The 18,777-nt window shown below is 36.5% G+C and overlaps 5 protein-coding genes across 8 annotated transcripts in view; 2 read left to right on the top strand and 3 right to left on the bottom strand.

Moving 5' to 3' along the window:
* Nucleotides 1–3,915, top strand: part of LOC109858849 (colorectal mutant cancer protein) — a 45,493-nt gene extending 41,578 nt beyond the window's left edge. For 3 of the 4 annotated variants that reach the window (XM_020436512.1, XM_020436511.1, XM_020436513.1), the window contains 8 exons: nt 302–490; nt 598–788; nt 864–1,130; nt 1,203–1,398; nt 1,596–1,787; nt 1,860–2,047; nt 2,134–2,236; nt 3,060–3,915. In XM_020436512.1, the coding sequence (XP_020292101.1) occupies nt 302–490; nt 598–788; nt 864–1,130; nt 1,203–1,398; nt 1,596–1,787; nt 1,860–2,047; nt 2,134–2,236; nt 3,060–3,170 (1,437 nt within the window). In that variant the 3' untranslated portion in view covers nt 3,171–3,915. Of the gene's footprint in view, nt 1–301; nt 491–597; nt 789–863; nt 1,131–1,202; nt 1,399–1,595; nt 1,788–1,859; nt 2,048–2,133; nt 2,253–3,059 lie in introns of all 4 variants that reach the window. The other variant, XM_020436514.1, reaches the window with a different exon arrangement.
* Nucleotides 2,452–2,886, bottom strand: LOC109858854 (small integral membrane protein 4). Its single transcript, XM_020436519.1, has one exon. The coding sequence runs from the start codon at nt 2,784–2,786 to the stop codon at nt 2,550–2,552; it is 237 nt and encodes a 78-aa protein (XP_020292108.1). The 5' UTR covers nt 2,787–2,886; the 3' UTR covers nt 2,452–2,549.
* Nucleotides 3,911–5,255, bottom strand: LOC109858853 (pre-mRNA-splicing factor SPF27). Its single transcript, XM_020436518.1, has 3 exons — nt 5,076–5,255; nt 4,621–4,886; nt 3,911–4,545 (listed from the first exon to the last, which is right to left on the bottom strand). The coding sequence occupies exons 1-3, from the start codon at nt 5,148–5,150 to the stop codon at nt 4,152–4,154; spliced, it is 735 nt and encodes a 244-aa protein (XP_020292107.1). The 5' UTR covers nt 5,151–5,255; the 3' UTR covers nt 3,911–4,151.
* A 72-nt stretch (nt 5,256–5,327) lies between these two features.
* On the top strand, nt 5,328–8,297 carry LOC109858851 (DDB1- and CUL4-associated factor 7). The gene is made up of 5 exons (XM_020436515.1): nt 5,328–5,397; nt 5,612–5,710; nt 5,836–6,120; nt 6,235–6,787; nt 6,945–8,297. The coding sequence occupies exons 3-5, from the start codon at nt 5,868–5,870 to the stop codon at nt 7,177–7,179; spliced, it is 1,041 nt and encodes a 346-aa protein (XP_020292104.1). The 5' UTR covers nt 5,328–5,397; nt 5,612–5,710; nt 5,836–5,867; the 3' UTR covers nt 7,180–8,297.
* Nucleotides 8,071–18,759, bottom strand: LOC109858852 (transmembrane protein 205). The gene is made up of 4 exons (XM_020436517.1): nt 17,762–18,759; nt 10,107–10,300; nt 9,838–10,001; nt 8,071–9,673 (listed from the first exon to the last, which is right to left on the bottom strand). Exons 1-4 carry the CDS (start codon nt 18,052–18,054, stop codon nt 9,386–9,388), a joined length of 939 nt encoding a protein of 312 aa, XP_020292106.1. The 5' UTR covers nt 18,055–18,759; the 3' UTR covers nt 8,071–9,385.
* Between the last annotated feature and the right edge of the window lie 18 nt (nt 18,760–18,777).

Raw genomic sequence — 18,777 nt, 5'->3', positions numbered from 1 at the left:
TGATTGGCCTGATTTACTCAATAATTACTCCTTTATTATAAATAATAGAAAAAAATGGTTCAGGACTTTTCGACTCAGTTTTACTTCTTCTACCTGCCTACGACAGATTGTACGGCAATTCTGGGACACCCTGTATATATACACATTTGAAATAAAAATAAAATGTAAAAATAAAAAAAATATATTAATACGATGTAAATAATAAGATTAAATGGACAAAGAGACGCGAATAAAATGTATTAATCCCTCTCGTTTGTCCCCTACTTTATATTCCTTCACAAATCGCCTCTTCTTCCCGCAGACAAGGGGCAACGCTAGCTCGCCGGAGCCTTTGACAGCGCCGTGCTCGCCGCTTTTACCACCACTACAGACGCCGCCGACGAAGAACGTGACGAGGGAGGAACCGCCGGTTCTCAAAATGGCAGAGAGGGTGAGATTGAGGAGGACGGACGAGAGACACATTACCGGTCCGGATATCACTAATCTGGGGGTACAATTTTCATTTTATTTGTTCTCTTTTCATCTCTCTCTCTCTCTCTCTCTCTCTCTCTACTGTCACATGAGACAATCTCGCAATTATGCTTTGACGCACTTCAGGTATGTTCCACGATGGTTGCCGAGCATCTCGTGTCGGATCTTCTGGAACAGTCGAATCTGCAGGAGTTGAACGGTTCCGAAAAGCAGTTCGAAGTCGAGACGGAGCGATTGAATAGCAGACTCGAACACGCGCGAGCGAACAACGCGGTTCTCGCTCTCACGTTGCACGAGAGCAAAGCGCAATGCGACAGGTAAAATTAAATTGACACGCAAGCGCAACTCGCGCAACTCTGATTATTTATTTTTTTTTTTTTTTTTTTGGACAGGTTGAGTCTTTTGGTCGGCAAGTACGAATCCAACGCGACTGCGTTGCGACTCGCGCTTTCGTACAGCGATCGCGCCATCGAAGCTTACGATGTTCTAGTCGCATTACTGGAGAGCGAAATCGCGCTTTCCACCGAGAGAAACAGCGTGACGATTGATAACAGAAGAGCAGCTGAGAATGTCGCGTATCACGTTCTGAACAGACTCGAGAACGATTGTTCAAACACGCTGGGTGCTCCCTGGGAGGACAGCATGGTCTTATCGGACGAGTATGTATTTTATATTGTTGTATATATTGATGTGTATAAATTTTGATATGTTACTTGTTTTTTTTTTGGTAGATCGGAAGTAACGTGGAATGTAGAGGACGAGCAACGACTCCGGAGACACATCAGCAGATTGAAGGGAGAACGTGCGATGGTCAGGTCGACGGCGGTCGAGCTCGAGAGCGTGCACGCGGAACCGTTGAACTCGAAGACCACCATATCCTTGGCGGAAGCTAGGAAACTCGATTTGGAAACCGCTGTGCTCATGCAAGTTAGTGTTCAGCCAAACGAAAGCTTTGAGAATATTCGAGAAGAGAATAGAGAAATACAATATAAATAAAACAAAAAAACTAAGAGAACAAAAGTAAAACATCGAAGAAAATTTAATGGAAAAATTGGAAAAATTTCGGAAAATTCTTTTTCGTGAAGAATTTAAGAAATTGGAAATTGATTTTTTTTTTTTTTTAGGAACTGATGGCCATGCGAGAAGATAAGGCTGAGTTGCGCGCCAGAGTGTTTCTATTGGAGAAAGAACGCGCTACCATAGAATTGAAATTGAATGCACGGGACACGCAGATTGCAGCCCAGCATGCCACCATACAGCATCTTCAGGGTCAGCTGAGTGACGCGGAAGCTATGCTAGCGATGGCGACAAACAAGGTATTGCATGCGAAGAATCTTAAAAATTATTTTGCCTTAAATATCATGGTATGTAACTAAAAGCATTTCCAGGACCGAGGTTTGAGCGACAATGAGAGCGAAGGAATGGAGTCCGAACTGATCGAAGCGCTGGGTAGAGAAGCAAGACTGAAGGAACGCCTGCAGGAATTGATCTCGACTTTGGATGAAGTTAACAAGAATTCCGAACTCAGGCATCAACAATCGGCTGAACTCGTCAATGACTTGAAAAGAGCTAATGGGTGATTATTAAAACACTCGCACTTGTTTTTTGTTTTTTTTTTTGTTTTGTTTTTTTTTCATAAGTAAATTTTTATTTTTCTTATAGAGCCTTGGTTCAAACTCTGGAAAAATCCAAGAAGAAATATCAGTCTAGGCTGAAGAAGCTGGAGCAGCAGATGCTGGGAATGGTAGAGAGGCATGCCGCGCAGGTATGATTAAGTCTAGGTGAAGTATCAGCTTTATAGTCACTATTAGGCATCTGTAAAAAAACAAGTTTATTATAATTTGTTATACACAAATAATTTATTACACTAAATACATTCTTCTACGATAATTGCTTCTTCTGTAGCTCATTCCGTCTCTCCTTCAATTTTTCCTCGACGAGATCTTCCAGATCGTCGAGCGGTCTGTACATTTTGTGAACCCACTGCGAACCCATCAGCATCGTGAGCAACGCTGATGCACAAAATATGACGTACCGCGTTCGAGATACCATTGCGCACTATCTCGGCACACAAAATTCTAACTCTTCGCTTGCTGTTCTAGTTCCTCTTGTAATCTCTTCTCCACTAATTCCTCCACCCTTCGACGCTTGTATGTCTTGTAGAAGTTAACCTCTCCGACATGCCAGTGGATCATGGAATATTCCAAAGTGGCTCCCAAAATAAAAAATATCGGTAGAAATCGAAACTCGCCGAATATTCGCTTTCCCGGTACTTTGTTGATGAGTTTAGTGAACGTTTTGATTATGAGTTTCATTAAAGATTGAAATTTCCAAATTCGTCTTTCCGAAATCTCTTGTCCGAGAATTGCTAGGTTGCTGTCGCCATATTGGATTGTTTCCGATGCGCATGCGCGAGTTCACGCTACCCAATATGTGTGTCACATATACACATGTAGCACACTTGATATATACAATGATCAAAATCTGAACAATTTACAACTAATAACAAAACATACATTTTTCTTTTTTTTTTTATAAAATTTACATATAGTCCATATTTTAATCATATTTTCTTTGTTTACTTGCAGGTAAAAACATTGAAACAACGAATAGCTCTGTTGGAAGAGGAATCAATGGGCTACAAAGGGAGCATAGCACTTCAGTCTCAAAGTTCGGGAGCCAGCGAAACGTCATTATGACAGTCGAGTGATTAAGTGGCAAAAAAAAGGCACAATTCTCAAGCTTGATGATTTAATTACCGTAATATGGTTTTTTTTTTTTTTTTTTTTTAATTTTTCGTCACGAAAGAGCGAAATTGTGCAAAAAGGAGATTGAAAACTCACGTATTTTTGTACACCGAATAGTTGGCCGAAAGTAAAAAAAACCGCTTAGCTACTCGCTTTTGTAATTATATCATGGTATATAGTGCCGCTGTCCTAATGAGAATTTAAAAAGACATTGATTCAGAGCTATATAGGCCTATGCAATGTGTGCAATATGTGTAATATGTCAGATACACAAAACGCAAGCAGCCTATCTAAAAAAAAAAAAAAAACAAATCCTCCAGCACGTCGTAAAATTATAAATAATTTGTTAATTCGTAGCATATATCGCGCTATCGATTACAACAGTGATAACCCGCGTGTACATATGTATATTATAGAAGCATTAAACCAAGTGTGATACATATAAATTACAGTGAAATAAATTGCTTTATTATGGGAATGACCACGATGCTTCTATCTGTCGTGATAAATACAAATTGTTTTACACATTTTTACATATAAATTTTAATCCTTCGACTGTGGATCTAAAACAAACCTACAAGAACTGTAGACTGAGTCTTGTGAGGCAACTTTAAGATCGAATATTTTTGCGAAAAATCAATATTTGTTTAATTTCTTCTTTTCTGAGTCGAAAGTTTGAACGATTCCGCGTCGATAAAAAAAAAAACAGATTGAAAAAATCTCAGTAGTTTCAAAGATATAAGCGTTTTAAAAAAAACTTACTTTTTCTAGAAATGTCGATTTTTGAGTGGGTCTAGAAGACCTGGTCTACGGACGAAGGGTTAATTTTACAGTCATACACACAAAAATTTAACATTACATAATTTATCATCAATCATCACATTATATTATTTATAATCAATCCTTAATATATTACATGTAATAATTTTATTATTAAGTGTCTGGATTTTCCTGCTGCTGCATCTGTAACGCCATAGAGTCTGTGGCACTTTTTTCCGGCACATCAGGTCCCTCTTCGCCTGGCACATCATTGATCTCCACAGCTTCCTTGTTTATTATTACTTTCTGTATTTCCTCTTCCAAGTGTACACAAGCTTGTTCGATCTCGTAATTTTTAGAAACCAAACCGACCCATTGCGCTTCTAGAGCTCTCAGTTTGTCACCTCCTTGTGTCTGCATTGACTTTCTTTGCCAGTTAACTTCTTGAATCTTTTTCCTCAACGTTTGCAGCTGTTTCTGAGCCTGTCCTACTAGCTGAACCAACACTTCCAGGTAAGATTTCCAAGCTTCACAGCCAAATTCCATCATCAGTTCCAAGTTACAGATTCTGAAATTGCACAGATATAAAAAATAATATTAAAAAAAAAAAAAAAAAAAAAAGAACTGCATCATCAAAACTTACCGAGTAGCCTGATGCTCTAATTGTGCGCTGCTGTTTTCCACACTCTCGTTCCACGCAGCTAAATCGTTCAACTTGCCAGAAGGAGGTGGTGGTAACTCGTAACGCTTCATACTAAGCACCTCCATTGGCAAACGATTCTGCATTCTCTCGAATTCATGTTTCATAACTTCTGTTTCAAATGCGGTTATATTAAGAGGTGATAGATGTTCTAAATAATTCTTTGTCGGTCTGTAACGACGTGTCTCTTCCTCTACCATCGCCAACGCCTGAAAAACATAAAACTTCAAAATATACAAAAACAAGACATTTGATTCTCACACCCAGCAAACAATTTGGTTGTGAGATATTGCGATTTTGTCGCCGACCGCCAGCGAAATTTGTAAACCAAATCCATATCCATGCAAATATAACCTAGCGTATATATTTTTTAACATAAATTCTAAATTTATACGTACAGCTTCTCTAACGCCAGGTTCGTCATATCCTTGATCAATATATGGCAACGCGTCGACAACCACTTCTCCAGCCATAATAAATTAAATTGTAGGTCTTGATTTTCGCAGACTTTTGAAAATAAATACTCTCGCATCAATGTGTATCTGTCATTCGAGTTACGCCGATGTTGTGCCGGACAATGTGGTTCTTACTTACGCGCCATCTGGCGAGAATAATAAGAAACATCTTTGTTATTATGATACATACATACACACGTTACTCTTCTTAAATTTAAATGGCGCGTGTTACTCTTTTATCAGCTGTTATTGCAACGTTGTAATTGTGAGCAAAGTATTTAATAAATTTTTAATGAGATTGCGTTCAAAAGATTGTTTCATTGATTCCGAAGATAGAATTGAAAGAGATTTCGAGATTTATCTTTCTGTTGTGCGAGATTTAAAGAAACGCCATTTCATGTTTTATCAAATGTGTGCCGTCGCACTTTGAAATATACAAATAAACTTTGGATAAATGTCCATTTTTTGTTTATTCGCAGGACGTAAAGTTTGTTTTCGTAACAATACTATGATCGCCACATTTTAAGATTTAGAAAGCAAAGTGCTATTTTAACCATACCACTGTGACATAAGATAAGGTTAGTTGACAAACTCAAATACATTTTGTTACATCTGTATTTTACGTTTTATTTTAATGAAAGAAGATTATTGTGAAGTTTCTTACTGGAATTTCTTAATTCTTACTGAACAATTGTATCTTTAGAACAATAGAGATTAGAACATTGGAGTTCAATCATGGCTATGCACACTGTACCACCTAAACGAAAGGAAATTTACAAGTATGAGGCTCCATGGCCTTTATATAGCATGAACTGGTCGGTAAGACCTGACAAAAGATTTCGTTTAGCACTGGGTAGCTTTGTCGAAGAGTATAACAACAAAGTACAAATTGTATCTCTGGATGAAGAAACTTCTGAGTTCAGTGCTAAAAGTACTTTTGATCATCCGTATCCCACAACTAAAATCATGTGGATACCAGACAGCAAAGGTATTTGATATTCATCAGAATTTTAATTCTTTTATTCTTTGCAAATATAATTTACTTTTCTACTTTATATTCTTTGCATGTGTGTTTTCTACTGGTTAAATAAATATTTATTAGGCATGTTTCCTGATCTCCTTGCTACATCGGGCGATTATCTGAGAGTTTGGCGTGCTGCGGAGCCGGAGACTCGTTTGGAATGTGTTCTGAATAATAATAAGAATTCAGATTTTTGCGCTCCACTCACGTCGTTTGACTGGAACGAGGTGGATCCAAATTTAATCGGTACTTCCAGCATTGATACAACCTGCACGATCTGGGGATTGGAAACTGGACAGGTGTTGGGTAGAGTAAACATGGTTACTGGTCATGTGAAGACACAACTGATTGCACATGACAAAGAAGTGTATGACATTGCGTTTAGTCGTGCTGGCGGTGGCCGGGACATGTTTGCGTCTGTGGGAGCCGATGGTTCCGTGAGGATGTTTGATTTACGACATTTAGAACATTCGACAATAATTTACGAGGATCCACAGCACACTCCGTTGTTGCGATTGGCGTGGAACAAGCAAGATCCCAACTATCTTGCTACAGTGGCGATGGATGCATGCGAGGTCATTATTTTGGACGTTCGTGTACCTTGCACGCCAGTCGCAAGACTAAATAATCACAGGTTAATAATAAAATTATTTAATTATCTTTTTTATATGTACCAAGCTTATATATTATTATATTTATGCGTTTATATGAGACTTGATATTTTAGCATAGTAATATTTTCTTAGCTGTATACTGTCTGTATTCAAGAATTTCTTTGATTAATGATTACAGAGCCAGTGTTAACGGTATAGCTTGGGCTCCGCATTCGTCCTGTCACATTTGCACAGCCGGTGACGATCATCAAGCTTTAATCTGGGATATACAACAAATGCCTAGAGCGATAGAAGATCCCATACTCGCTTACACCGCCGCGGAAGGCGAGGTCAATCAGATTCAATGGGGCGCCACGCAGCCCGACTGGATTGCTATCTGTTACAACAAAGCGGCTGAGATACTCCGAGTGTAAAAGAAAAGTTTTCTTTCGCGTAGAACATTTTCTAGAGAAATATTTAAACAAATATTTCTGTCATTCATTTTCTTCATAATTGATCATGAATTCTGAACGAAAAGAATAGTTATAAGTGACAGTTGTCTCGTAATGTGTAAGAAAATGTGTACATATGTTTATAGAAATATTATCTCTACGATTCGATATTTCTCTACGATACATTCGGATACTTAAATTATCAGTAAGTAAGTAGATGTTTTTTTTATTTAGTCTGTCTTCAACTCTTTGAGGCGCAATGGAACCGTACTTGTCTCTCATCTCTTATTATTTTATTATTTTATTCTTGTTTTTTTTTTTAGCGTTTTTGTTACATGTAACTATAACTACGTGTAATTATAACAGCGATCCAAAAAACATAATTACAAATACAAATATTCACAAAAATTCATTTATAGAAAAATTATACGCTTCAAAGAGTTAAGAGTTAAAAATAGTAAACATTGAGAAACAATTTTGCGAGCATTAGTGACAACAATTAATGGTAAATTTTAGCATAAAAATTAATTGTTACAATATAATTGTATATTATTTGATTACTTACTGTATACTTTTTTACGTGTACAAATGCGCTTTATATATATATATATATATACATGTAAGTTATGTATATATATATATATAAAATAGGTGTTATTTGGTAACGCTCTACATTTTATAAATGCATTATGTACTTTGGCGATAATATCGTCATTAGCATTGATGTCAAACTCTCTACTTAATTAACACATTTATGTTAAACACTCCGTAATATTCATTGACAATATAATATTATAGAATGAATGATATAGAATAGAAATATTCGAGTAGTAATTTATCAGTTCTGGAAAGGTGTATTAATAATTACTAAGATTTATAAAAACAACATACATATATATTGTTACATACGATATCGGTGATTTACATAGATGTAAGCGAACGAAGTTATTTACATTAATGATATATACCATGTGTGTGTATGAGTCCACAATTCAATCGATTAATACAAAAAAAAAACAATAGCGTCAACTTCCTTTCATCTTCTTCTGACGTTGGAACATATATGTATCTTTTTTTTTTTTTTTTTTTTTTTTTTTTTATACAAGAGTCTTTCTCTCTTATTTTAGTTCAATAAATATCACCAACTCTGATACAGAGTAATTATATTTTTATTATTTCTATAGAATGTAGCGGGGCGATCTGTTTATAATCACACGAGAAGCCGAGATGCGTTAAATCTTGAAATCCAGCAAACTACGGTTTTAGCCGTAGATCGAGAAAATATTTTTTTATTTACCACAAAGTGTTTTAACATGGCGTTTATTAATTTGTCGTCATGTCAGCAAAAGAAATTCGCTTTGGCAAGAAATTGTGCCTTAAAGCTAGACATTAATACACATATATAACACATTTATATATATATACCTATATATATATATAGTATATACCAATGTCCTTAGAATATCTACATAAATTTGTCCTAAATCAACATCTCTATTTCGCGTTTATTTAAATACATCAATTTTTTTCTCATATCGATGAACAAATTATATGTCCGCTCATTCTTGAGACACTCGTACAAGTTATATGCACGCAGTTTCGCACTGCGCAATTTCAACAATAATAATCTACACAACATTACTAATTACGATTTATTGGCAGATCGTAGTTGCGAGAAAAGTTTTTTGACAAACGTTTCCTTTTCATCTCGACTTGATTTTCTTCACGAGTTTAAATAATAATGCTCCGAAAATAAGTCACTACGCGACTTGTGTCATGCGAACGAAGTACATATATTTTTACTGAGTGTTTTACTCTACTTTAATATAGAATAAGCTCAGAGTAAAAATTACTAGTAGTCAGAACATTGAAGATCTTCCATCTCGATAATTATTCCTCGAGATTTAAGCTTCAAGGCAGTTGCGTAACTTGTTACCAACTTGTTCCAAGTGACTTTTTTTTAATGACAGGAAAAATCGCATTTTGCTATGTATCGGAATTCTCCGATGCGTTCAGACTTGTTATCTTCGTACAAGACACGCGCTTGTTTCTTCAGACAATTTAATTATAATATAAATAGCATTTTTTTTTGCAAATTCAAACTTACGTCCTTCCCGAGGACTTCTTCGAGTTCTCAAGCAAATGAGTATACAGATTTTTCAATCGAAGAGTTCGATTAGTTTTTTTTTTACAGAACACATAATTTACTTGCTATGTAGTGAAGGTGAAGAACTGTACACGCCATGGTGAGCATGTTTCCCATGGCGATGCACACATGTACCCGACGGAACGCTTGATGGATCTTCAGATAATGCGGACAGTTCTTCAGCGGTCCGGGATTGTGACGACCGATTTCGTTGCCGACACCTGCCGCGCGTTCCAAGTTATTCTTCTGTACGATGAGCCGCAAAAGCGGAGGTGTCAGATAAAGACGTATCAGCAACTCCAAGAAGAAGGCTCCGGACATCGCAATGACCTGCGCAATATACATAAAGTATATTTTTATTAGATTTGTAAAAAATAAAAAGATCACAACACATACAAAAAAATAGAAGTGAAAAGATACATTTCAGATATTTTATCAAGTTAAATATTGTAATTTTTTAATGTTATATTTTTTCAGATATTATTTTTACGTACTTGAGTAGCGATCTCCGTGTCCCACGTGTTTGTTGGATGATGCTTGACAAATATGAGGAGCGTGATAAGACTCAAACACGCGTTTATCGTAAAATATCTTGGGAACAGAACGCGCTGGACCTCACCAAACGCGTGCCGTGGCAATGCGAAATATAAAGATAAACCTGCAAAAGAGTAGATTACGCAATATTATTAAAGAGAAAGTTAATTACACAGCCAAAATAAATAATATATCCGACACTTTATTTCGATGACACTTTATTTATTACCTGATACAAAAGTCATCCAAATTTGAGCGCCAAAGTGTATGACGAAGGACGCGAGATAAATAAAGGATGTCGTCCTTGAAGTGAGATGGCCAGAAACCTGCACCCTCTCTTTCATCGGCACAAGAAACGATGTAACAAACAAGACCGACGCGATCATGATTACGTGAGCGGGCTGTGCAGTGTAAAACAGAATTCTGCAAAAAATAATAATAATAATAAGTACCGCGATTTAATATCTCCTAAATTGTGATTCTGAGAAATCTTTTATTTACTTAATTTAAATTAAACTTAATTATTTTAAGAATTTTTTAAAGATTTTAGATTTGTGACAGTGAGGTGTTTAGTTTTCTCTTCAAAAACCTTTTTTGACAAAAATTATCTAACATATTATGTCAAAAAATGTTTTTTGACATAATATAACGCAATATAAACAAATGTAAATGAAGTTAATTAAATGTATCATCAGAGATATATCATCAATTGAAATTGCATACGTTTAGAAAATTTAAATTTTGACATTTCTCGAGTTTCATCTTTTCTCTTCTCATCTCTTCTTCTTGTCACCATCTCAAACAAGTAAATTAATTTGATAATTCACAAGATAAAATGTCAGCGGTCAACGATAACCGAGCGGGTCAAATTTCTGTCCCTCGCATCTTTTTTCGGTCAGATAATTTGCGACGCGTCAAATCTCGACGCGAATCTGGGTGTGTCAAAGTCAAATAAATTTAACAAGGTTGAAAGCGTTTGGAAACGCTCTAGTTGCCAAGCTGTCATGCTAGCAATCATGACTAATGTTGACATAGATTACCTCGTTCTCTGAATTGAGTTCAAGAATATTACGTGTGATAATTTCATAATGTAATACATAATAATAATATTAACAAACAATATAAAAAAAACTGCGCGAATATATTAACATTATCATGTAATCCGGAGATGTGATAAATTTGTTGAACAAAAAAAAATGTCAAGAACCGCTTCCTTGCGCATTGAAGCGCATGCTGCCTGCAGCGTGTTAAGGAAGCGAGAGAGAGAGAGAATATTTGCAAGAAATAATTCCCACACATACGCAAATACGTGCTACACGTGCACGTATATGTGTACACGTGCAGTGACCCTTCTTCGAAATTCTCCGAAATGTCACACACGTAGTTTACGAGCAATATAGCGTCGGATACTGGTCGAACATCTTTTTAACATGCCATCCTGTTGCTTTTTTCTCTTTTTAACAAGTTGAAAGCACTGCGGTGCGGTTTTTTTTTTTTTTTTTTTATACGCGAGCGCGAGATACATTCTGATAAGTCTCCTATCTCTTTTATCCTACATGTGTATTTTGTATGTACTCACAAAACGGAATATTTTGTGTACATTGAAGATTATTTTATCATTTTACAAAGTGCAAAGTGTCTTGAGAATTGCCGTCGTTGCAGACAGTCGCACACGTGATCTGATTCGGGTGCGAAGCGTGGAATGATTCAATTTAACGAATGGAATTATCGCTCTCTCATTTAATATTCCTTGATTGTTTATCAGCTACAATGAGCATATTAAATGATTTCCGTATCTCTACTTCTGACACCATCTGCGCTCTTAGTTTTAATATTACGTCATAAAGTGAACGAACAAATCAAAATTTGCGAACTTTTCGACACATGTTGATATCGCTATAAGTGTCTCGAGTCAATAATTATAATACTTTTGACATTTTCGTGCGATTGGCTCCGTATGATCCGCGTGATACAAGAGAGCGGAGAGTCACATAAGATTCCTTCCCAAACGTAATTCTCTCTCGTTAAACACAAATAAAGTTGTATCGTCGTATATCTATGAGATGCTCTTTCAACCTTGGACTAATTTTACGTTCGCGAATATGAAAGCTTTTTATGAGAAGTATAATTGCAGAAAAAGAGAGAGAGAGAGAGAGAGAGAATTGTTTCATGGTAAACGAGTGCACAGCGCTCGTATACCGCTTCAATAAGAAACATCTGCGACAATGATCACGCATCGATCGTGATCGCGTTTGATCTTTGGAGTGTCAATTAATCGCGACGAGGTCAGCCAGAAGTCGGCGACAATCAGACGGTTTTTATTCGTAAATTTCGTCCAACAGCGCGCGAAATCAGAATTCGATACGAGACACATGCAAAAAAAAAAAAAGAAAGAAATATTTTTGCCGACTATTTTGCGTCACACACCTATGTCCATCTCGTCGATGGAACGTAATATATTTTTATCTCTTTAGATTTCACCATGTGCTATTTTCGCATCGGTCAATGGACGACGCGTCCGTTGCATTCTCGAGGCAATGACGAAATGGATGTACGGGATTTGCACACGCACAAGATTACTGCGATTTGTTTTTGCCGATCGTGAAAATTTATACAGCGACAAATAAACGTAATTTCTCACTTCGAAATTACAATGGACTTCCGTTACAAACAAAATGTGAATTTTTTACTTTGCAATTACAATGAACTTCCGTTACAAACAAAATTTTTATCGCGATCTTCTGTAAGTTAAATAATGGTTTTTATTAGTTTTTTTTTAAGTTATATAAACGCATTAGAATTTTTTGCATTAGAATATCTCTTTTTTTCACGTCTATTTTATTAAGCAGAAGTGTTTTTTTTTTAATATTTAATTTTACAGCCCGCGAATTAGATTCTTTTTATTTCAATTATTTCGATCTTAATCTCTCAAAGTTTTTCAATTGTGTCGGTCAGAGATTGAGGTTTTTGTCTCGTGTAAAATTATATCGTGCACTCTGCGCGACAACAAGATCCGTGAAAGGAAACCGGTGATTAGCTCCGGATACACGGCCGTAATTCGACGTGCGAACGTGACAAGCGTTCACCTGCGCGTGTATTGAGCGTATACGTACGTACGTGTAGGTGTACTGCGGTGAGCCTAGCATTATCAAGTGGCAACGGGAAACGTGCGAGATGGCACGCACGACCGATCGCTTTAGATCGCGGCCCGCACAATATGCTTGTCGCAAAATCGTTTCTCGTCAATTTTGTTAACGACGTGAAGCGATACCCGACCGAATCTTCATTATACGCATCCGGTCGTTCTCTGTTTGTCGTCGACGAGACACCGCCTTATTATTCTCGGCCTGTTTCAATGTGAACCTGTTAACGAGTGACAGGTTTAAATATACCGTTTTTCTCCGTAGGTTTCCGATAACTTAATGGATCAATAAAAAAACAAAAAAAAAGTATTTCGTCGAGCAATTTCGTCATCATGTAACGCACACATGTACGTAACAAACAAAGGATTAACGCGTGAAACGAAAATTATAAGATAATCTTGTGGACAAGAATCTCGCAAATATTATAAAAAAGATGAGCCGAGAGAAATAAGAATAGAAATTCTTTAAAAATGTACATTCCGTGGCGATTTTCCAAGGAAAACTCTTTGGTCACGAGACCAAAAGAAATGAAGCGACGAAGCGAGCACATGATCGTTTAGTCACGCCTCGTTTGTGAATTTTTTTGAAGAGACGCGCGAGACTCCTAAATGTGGCTGATTGCCAGTCGCATATGCGATGTGGCAGGTAGTAGGACAGCGAGAGATGTGTATCTGGAATGTCTCTCGGCGCAAAGTTCCTGTTCTGAACTCGTCACGTTTGCGAAACAAAGTTTCTATAAAAAGACACGTTTCGAGACTTGCACGTGATACGTGAGTTTTCGGGACATTCTTCTCTCTCGAGAGAGAGAGAGAGAACAAATAATTTCTATTTAAAAAAAAAATAAATCACGATAATAATTATACCGAAATTTAATAACTAAATCATATCGCGGAAATGAGAGAGTTCAAGGATTACTTGTAATACTTAATATCTACACAATAGTATATCGTATCTTTGTGTGATAATGCGCAAAAAATATTCACGTCACGAAAAAATACGAACGACGCGGTCCGATTATAAAAGGCGTTCATTAAGTAGTTGGCGTGTAACAATTTGCAAAAGCAATTTGATTGAAGAAAAAACGATCGGCCAATTCGACGCGATGCACTTTCGGAATGACTTACGGATGATTGATTTAGGAACTATAGAGAGAGGCCGCTTAATAAAAAGACAAGATAACGCGGCATCTTACGCCTTTGTGTTGCAAACGAGTTTTTGCGGTCGCTCCGGACCGGCCAAAGTATGTAATTATACCCTTTTTATTGGAATGCTTGTTACGGGAGTGTGTGTGTGTGTGTGCGTGCGATCGGAGAATGCGCACGTATACGTGCGATTTCGGCGCGAGAAAGCCCATTATCTTTCATTAGGCTCGTGCAAACAAAAATTATCGACACTTTTGGCGCGAAAATGCGCATATTACCGCGCATATTTACAAGATGTAATGCAATATTAATGAACACTTGACGAGAAGTTCAATTTGCGACATTTAATTTAACGTTGTGAGATAAACACATTAAATCACTAATCATATTTGTTATATTTCTTATTTTTTACGAAACAATAGAATATTTTTTAAATATATTTTGTAAAATATTTTTCATCCGAAAAAAATGTACGAAAAATTATATATCTAACTTGACGTCGTAAAAAAACGCGGAATAAAAATCTCGATTTTGAAATTTGGAATTTTTGCAAAGTGTCGGATGTTTTTTACGTGCGTGTGTTTGTCAGTCGCGCGTCTTGCGCGAAAATTGCACAGCACACGGTTATGACTGTCTTTTTCTCTTTTTTTCCGAAGAAACACGTGATTGTACGGTAAACACAGTCATCGGCCTGCGCTTCGCACGAGACATGCCGTAGACACGTAATCATTACTCAATAATCGCCCAACTAATTATAGACACGTGTGTTAATGCCCGAGGAAACTATTGACGGCGCGCCGATGATTTATTCCATTCATATCGAGTTTTACGAAATCGTATTCCATTCTTCTGTTTTTTATTCAGATAAAGTGTCTTTTATTCGGATTGTTAAAATTCAAAAGAGAATTGTTCCTAAAAATATCACGAAAAGATAAGATCGTGATGAAAACTGGTACGTCGACCATAACGTCATCAAAGACTATTTTGACGAAGATCGTGCGTCACTAGAAGAAAACATCTCCAAGGATACCTTTGAGATAAGAATCTTAATATTTGCGCATACGTGTGTGTACTTATAAAAAGATAAAATCTAACTCAACAAATTGAAACAGACTTTCTGATCCGCCTATGATCCGCGGATTGGTTGATAGTCGGTAATAATAAGTAAAAAATAATTCTATTAACATCGAGACGTCCCCATCATTTATTTTTTATCTTCACACACATAGACAATCTAATATAAATAAATTAAAACACACACATATAATAAAACCACATTTTGTCTATATTTTCACAAAAAATAATAATTGAAATAATAATTTTGTATAAAAATAAAATATGTAATAATTTTTTATAAGAATCTATTAATTTTGCCATTATATATATGTAAAATATACTATTAAAGTATACTATATTTCAAAGATATAATCTTTATAGAAATTTGTTGCTAGTGTGACCAAAATGATACTTATTTTGAGTGGGACAAAAGTACTGTCCAACAGTGATTTTAATGTTCAAAATAAATATTATTTTGACACACTAATAAGTACATTTCTGTAAAGATTACACCGATACTTATATCTCAATAAATCAATGAAATGCTCTTATCATCGTTTGTTCTTCTCACTTCGATATCAAAATTCACTTATAATTGATCTCTATCGTGCGTCAAAGTTTCGTGGCCATCAAAATAATATATTGGCGCGGTACGCGAATAAATGTCATCATTGTTTTAGAAGCTACCGAATTGTGTTTCAAAACTAAAATCAAAGATGAGAGGTTCTCTGTCTTTTCAAGCTTCAGAAATAAATACGAAAGATGCGCGTTAGATTCAAATATTCATTCATTTTTTTTTTTAATATTTACATTTTTAACTTCAGAAAATTAACTCTTTTGCCGGAAACGTCGCGAATAATAAATTAACATTGTTATTGCGCGAAATCGCGTAATGCGCTTTGATTTTTCATCACGACAAACCTTTGTTCCCCGAGATATGCACGAGACGTTTTTTTATCATTAAGGTTTTATACAAATAATAATTGTGTTTGTGCGTCGTTGTGATTTTGATTTTCTCAATCAATGAATTATCGATTACTTTTCTACGGAAACAATTTAAACGCGTCTTCTTAGTAACATAATCGATCTCCTTTAAAACATTGGTACATACGACATGTATTATCTAGATTTCTTCGTAGTCAGACGTGGGTCTCACAGACCCACTCAGAAATTGCTCATCGACGTTTCTAGAAAAAAATTAGTTTTTTTTTTTAACGCTTGTATCTTTGAAACTACTAGAAATTTTTTTTTTCAATGGTTTTTATCGACGCAGAATCGTTCAAACTTTCGATTAAAAAAAAAAAAAAAAAAAAAAAATTGAAAAAACATTGATTTTTCGCAGAGATATTTGATCTTAAAGTCGCGTGGATCTCACAGATCTGGTCTGACTAACTCGTAGGTCATTTGTAAGGGTCTGACCACGAAGCGTTAATATTATATATCGAAAAAAATGTATAAAAATATTTTTATTTAATATGTATATAGTACGTATATTATATTATATACATATATACGTATATATATTAATTAAGTGTTTTATATTTTGATATCAATATATATATATTTTTTTTATTTCATTATATTTTTGATATCATTATATTTCTAAACGAGCGAGCGTTGCTTCGAGATCATGAGTGGATATAATAACACAGGCGGCTATACGACAAAGCAATTTGCCTTCAGCTGGAACATAACATTTGCGAGAACATTGCATGTGCACAAGTACAGTAACATTGCGTAGCAACAATTCTACGATTGATGCAAGATTTCCCAAAGACAATCTTGCATGCGCGTGAGAATTTCTCTTACACGCAATAGACACTTCAACGACGATCTTTCCAACAGCATGAGAAAATTGGTAATAAATTTACAGATTGTACTAGCGCAAAAAGAATTTTCTAGGAAGTTGTATCTGCGAACTGCGAAATGTGTACGTGTGTGAGAATCTTTGTAAGTGCAAAGACCTTGCAACCTTGCGCGATCTCCGCAAACTCACTCTATCTAACCCCATAGAATTCACACTTGTCGCCGTAGTGTCGCCTCTGGTGGAACAAAGCGAATATTGTCAATAAGATGAAAAGAGATCTTTTTATATAACTTGTTTAAATTAATATATTTTGTATATATAAAACATATAAAGTATAAATTGTTGGAATTATGGTATTTCAAATTAACATATTGGATTGTCCAAAAGTTACGTAGCAGTTTTTAATAAATTTTTTTTTTTGTAAAGTTATCTTACCGATTCATATAATTTAACTTCTGTTACATACGATGCTGTTTAATGATGTTTTTAACATTTGTGCGATGTCTCTTGTACATGTTTCTTGAATATGTGATTATTTACAATAATGTCACTTATTGGAAAACGTTATTTTCCGAACAATATCAAATATTTTATACAATAAATTTTAAATATTATGACCTCAAAAACTCGTCCTCTCTCCCTCTCTCTCTCTCTTTCTCTCTCTCTTTTCTAAAGAAGTTTTGTAAAAGAAATGAAAAATTATAAGACAGTAAGTGTGACTAGATCTTATACTTACTTGAACGCTTTGCTACGGCGAACGATCTGGTAGTACTTGGCCAGCTTCATCAGTAACAAGCTGTAATGGACCGTGCTGGCAGCCAGAACATCGTCGGCCAGGTCAGGCAGGTAGAACGATTTCTCCGCTCGCTGTTGCCGGCGCGTTAGCTCTTCTCTCTCCAGCATCTCGTCGTGGAGCTTCATGTACTTCTCCTTGGCACGGGACAACCTGTTGCTGTGCTTCGACTCGGACGGTGATCGGACAACCGGTTCGCTCGTCATCTCGTTACCAACCAACGTGCGTACACACATGGCGCTCCGCTGCCGATGTGTCGACAATAATCCAGTAGTAACTCCTTTCCAGCTAATCTGCTGATCTTTGTCTGTCGTCTAAAGTGCGCTTCTGAAGACGCTTCTCTCTTTTATCTAGAGGACGGTCGATCTTCTTGTCCGGACACAGATGTTCTCTCGTGTTACCAATCTCCGCTCGTCGCTTTTATCGCTCACCGATTCGGGAGAGCTTTGAATTGAAGCGCAGATGGATTTGACGAACCCGCTTCGTTCGCTGGCCGTTCGCGTTTTCGATAATCGCGATAACCAACTGTGTTCTCTCTTGCGAGAATAACCGATCGTCGTCAGGGCACGTCGCGTGACGTGCGCGTGGAGCCAAAAGAGAAAGAGCGGACGGAGCGAGAAATTTCCACCTCTTTCTCTGTCCGATTGTTGCCATCGAGTGTGCGCCGCGTCTCCGCTACACTCCGCTTTTATCTTACTCCTCCGCCGCCTCCTTCCTCTCCTGTCTGTACCGATGTGACCAACCCTATGCGGTCTGCCGTGCGAAAGAATTGAGGTAACGACGATGACAAGACTCTTTTTACCCAGAAATAAGAGATCTTTGAAGATGCTTGAAAAGGATCCCCCTGATGGACTTTCCGAGATGACTGTACGAATTTTATGTTTGTGTTTTTGACGCAAATGGTTTGTTCGCACACATCATACAAAGAAGAAACATCATCAGGGGAACGAGTTGAAGAA

The sequence above is a fragment of the Pseudomyrmex gracilis genome, unplaced genomic scaffold (genome assembly GCF_002006095.1).
Source record: "Pseudomyrmex gracilis isolate BER0280 unplaced genomic scaffold, ASM200609v1 scaffold_228, whole genome shotgun sequence".
NCBI lineage: Eukaryota > Metazoa > Arthropoda > Insecta > Hymenoptera > Formicidae > Pseudomyrmex > Pseudomyrmex gracilis.
This window is presented reverse-complemented; position numbering and strand designations above follow the sequence as displayed.